At 27.3% G+C, this 2854-nt stretch overlaps 1 protein-coding gene across 1 annotated transcript; it reads right to left on the reverse strand.

The window, feature by feature from the left end:
* Positions 1-827: 827 nt before the first annotated feature.
* On the reverse strand, positions 828-2200 carry LOC101507369 (cytosolic sulfotransferase 15-like). Its single transcript, XM_004514038.4, has one exon. It carries the CDS (start codon positions 2102-2104, stop codon positions 1076-1078), a length of 1029 nt encoding a protein of 342 aa, XP_004514095.1. The 5' UTR covers positions 2105-2200; the 3' UTR covers positions 828-1075.
* Positions 2201-2854: the final 654 nt, after the last annotated feature.

Raw genomic sequence — 2854 nt, forward strand, 5'->3', positions numbered from 1 at the left:
CTTTCAAAAATATATATTAATGTTTATCTTTATGATTGAGATGGTTAGAAGATTAGAGTTAGTCCATGCCCACCAACTGTAGTATCCTTAAGTTATTTATCAATAAATTCCTACTTATTTTATATTATTTTTCTACAACCAATAATAAATAAGATAAGAACATAAAATAATTATTGCTCTTAAAATATAATTTTATTAAACAATATTGATTGCATGTCAACAAACTTAATATAACTATTGACTTTTTTAATTTTTTAATTCTCATAATTTACTAAATGACATCATATATTTAGTGAGGGAGGTAGTACTTCCTCTATCCCTAAATATAAATACTTAGTGTATATTTGACTCTTTTTAAAAAAATTTAATAATGTAGTTAATGTGTTTATTTTATGTATAAATGTAATTAAAATATCATTTATATTAATATATACTAATTTTAACTTTTCATATTCTAAAATAGTTAGTGGTATTAATTAGTAATTTAAAATAGAATTTATATTTAATGACAACCTTTTTATTACTTATATTTAAAAACACAAACAGTAATTGATATCTTAAGAAAGTTCACATAGACACAACTGATTCTTGTTGAAAATAAACAAAATAAGGTTTATATCAATTAACCTTTACATGTGGTCCTAGAGTTGTAGGAGACAACATCTTTGACCCTTTTATTGTGAAAAGTACATACCATTATAACTGATTCTCGTTGAAAATAAACAAAATAAGGTTTATATCAATTAACATTTACATGTGGTCCTAGAGTTGTAGGAGACAACATCTTTGACCCTTTTATTGTGAAAAGTACATACCATTACAACGTTTTGCAACAACATTTATAGCTAAAAGCAACATATATATACTATAGTGTGTGGCTCACCACTATACAACAACTTTGAGTTATCCCTAACACAATGTATTACTATCTCCAATATTTTTTTATAAAAGACAAATAAAATAAAAATAAATCTTCAAAAGTTGATGTATAAAAGTTGATGTATTTTTATATATCAATTTTTAAATACTAATTTTTAATTCATTTATCTCTTATGAATAAGATCAAAGAAAGTAATTAATTTTTTATTTTAAATTTAAGACCAGGCTCACTTAACTTTTCTTCGATGACTTTAGATAAGTTTTCAACCATTGAAGGTGAAAGGTAATTAGTCCAATCACCAATTTCACCTTTCCTAAACAAGTACTTGTTCTCAAAGTTCCTTCCAAATTTTCCAATCTTATTTATCTCGAACTCCTTCATTTTCTCAAAGCTACACAACTTTATTATATTTTCAATCACACCCTCACTTTCTTCCTCCAATGTAAAAGGACAATTCAAGAACTTAGCCAGTTTTTTCAATTCAAAATTAACATCATCTTTCAAATCCTCATACTTCAAAAAAAGAACCTTTTTTGGTCTCTCTTGACTCTCTTTCCAATAACCCAACATGTGATTCCAAAATGGGCCATACCCAATTTTTCCATTACAAAACATTTCAAAAGCTTCATCTAAACCCAATGTAGGCAAAGAATCTTGCTTGATTTTGTTGCAAAAAACCCAAGAAGATATAAAAGTGTCAAAAGGGTTCCTACAAATATAAACAATTTTGCAATTGGAAGAATCTTTGATTGAATTGGACAATGAATCAAAAGGAACATGTGTACCAAAAAGTCTAGGCTCATGAAAATTTGAAAAATTAGGAAGATTTTCATGATTGCCATAAACAGTGTACTCAATGAAAGGAACAAGATCATGAGGATTGAAACTAAGCAAAGGATGGTTTTTGGATGAAATGAAATGGTGTTGGCGATTAACAATTGCAAAGGTAAGTGCTTTTAGCCAAGTTGTACCTGATTTTGGCACAGTTGCAACAAAAACATCACTATCTTTAGCTTGGAAGTGATTTTGAAAAGTGCTTATTGCTTGGATTTCAGCTGGTTGGCACCAAAATCCTTGGAATAGATACAAATAAGGTGTTCTCCAACCTTTCTCTCTTGGAAGAGAAAAAATCAAATCCTTCATTTCTTGACTAAGGTTGTCTTGTTCTTCATTTGATGCCTCACCATTAATTGTATGAATTTTTTCAAATTTTGTTGGAGCCATTTGAATAAGATGATAATTTATATTTTTTTTAATAATAATAATAGGGTGGCAAATCAATACCAATAGTAATGGTACTATAGATTTAATTACTAGATAGAAGATATTGGCATGTGATACAATGCCTACCAAGTCAGACCTATTTATAGCAAAACTTTTGAGCATTGGTTCATTCAATTGTTGCTAAAAGAGGATAGTTTTTCTTATCAATAAATAAATGGAGCATTCACACGTGAAAAAAGTGCACAAACTATTCACTTGATTTAGGCCTTCATATCTTAGCAATGTAGGACGGTTGCAGTCATGCCGTGGATAAACTTGAGATCGTACGAACAAGATTAAATGATTCAAATTTTAATCCTATATTTTTATATAAAATAAAAAATAAAAGTTGTCTTAAGATTTTGACTATCCAATAAATTACTGATAATACTCACATTTAATGCACACAATTCACATTGACTTCTTTTATTGCTCCTTATGAGTCACATTTAGTTACTTTAAATATTTTTATTAAAGAAAAATAAAAACAAAAAATAGAGGATATGAATCTAATATTTTTTATCTTTCAATTTTTTTTACAATATATCTAAGTTATCAGATGTATATAATCATTAGTGACAACGACATTTAAATTTGCTTCCAAGTCAAAAATATTTTAAATATTGTTTTCATCTTACACTTATGTATTAAGTGTCTCATTTGTACTCTTTGTGCTACAATGAATGATTTATTTGGTAATTTCACTCAAAT

The sequence above is a fragment of the Cicer arietinum genome, chromosome 5 (assembly GCF_000331145.2).
Source record: "Cicer arietinum cultivar CDC Frontier isolate Library 1 chromosome 5, Cicar.CDCFrontier_v2.0, whole genome shotgun sequence".
Lineage (NCBI taxonomy): Eukaryota > Viridiplantae > Streptophyta > Magnoliopsida > Fabales > Fabaceae > Cicer > Cicer arietinum.

Coding starts and splice junctions, on each gene's coding strand:
- LOC101507369 (XM_004514038.4), bottom strand. CDS start 2,104: ATGGCTCCAACAAAATTTGAAAAAATTCATACAATTAATGGTGAGGCA.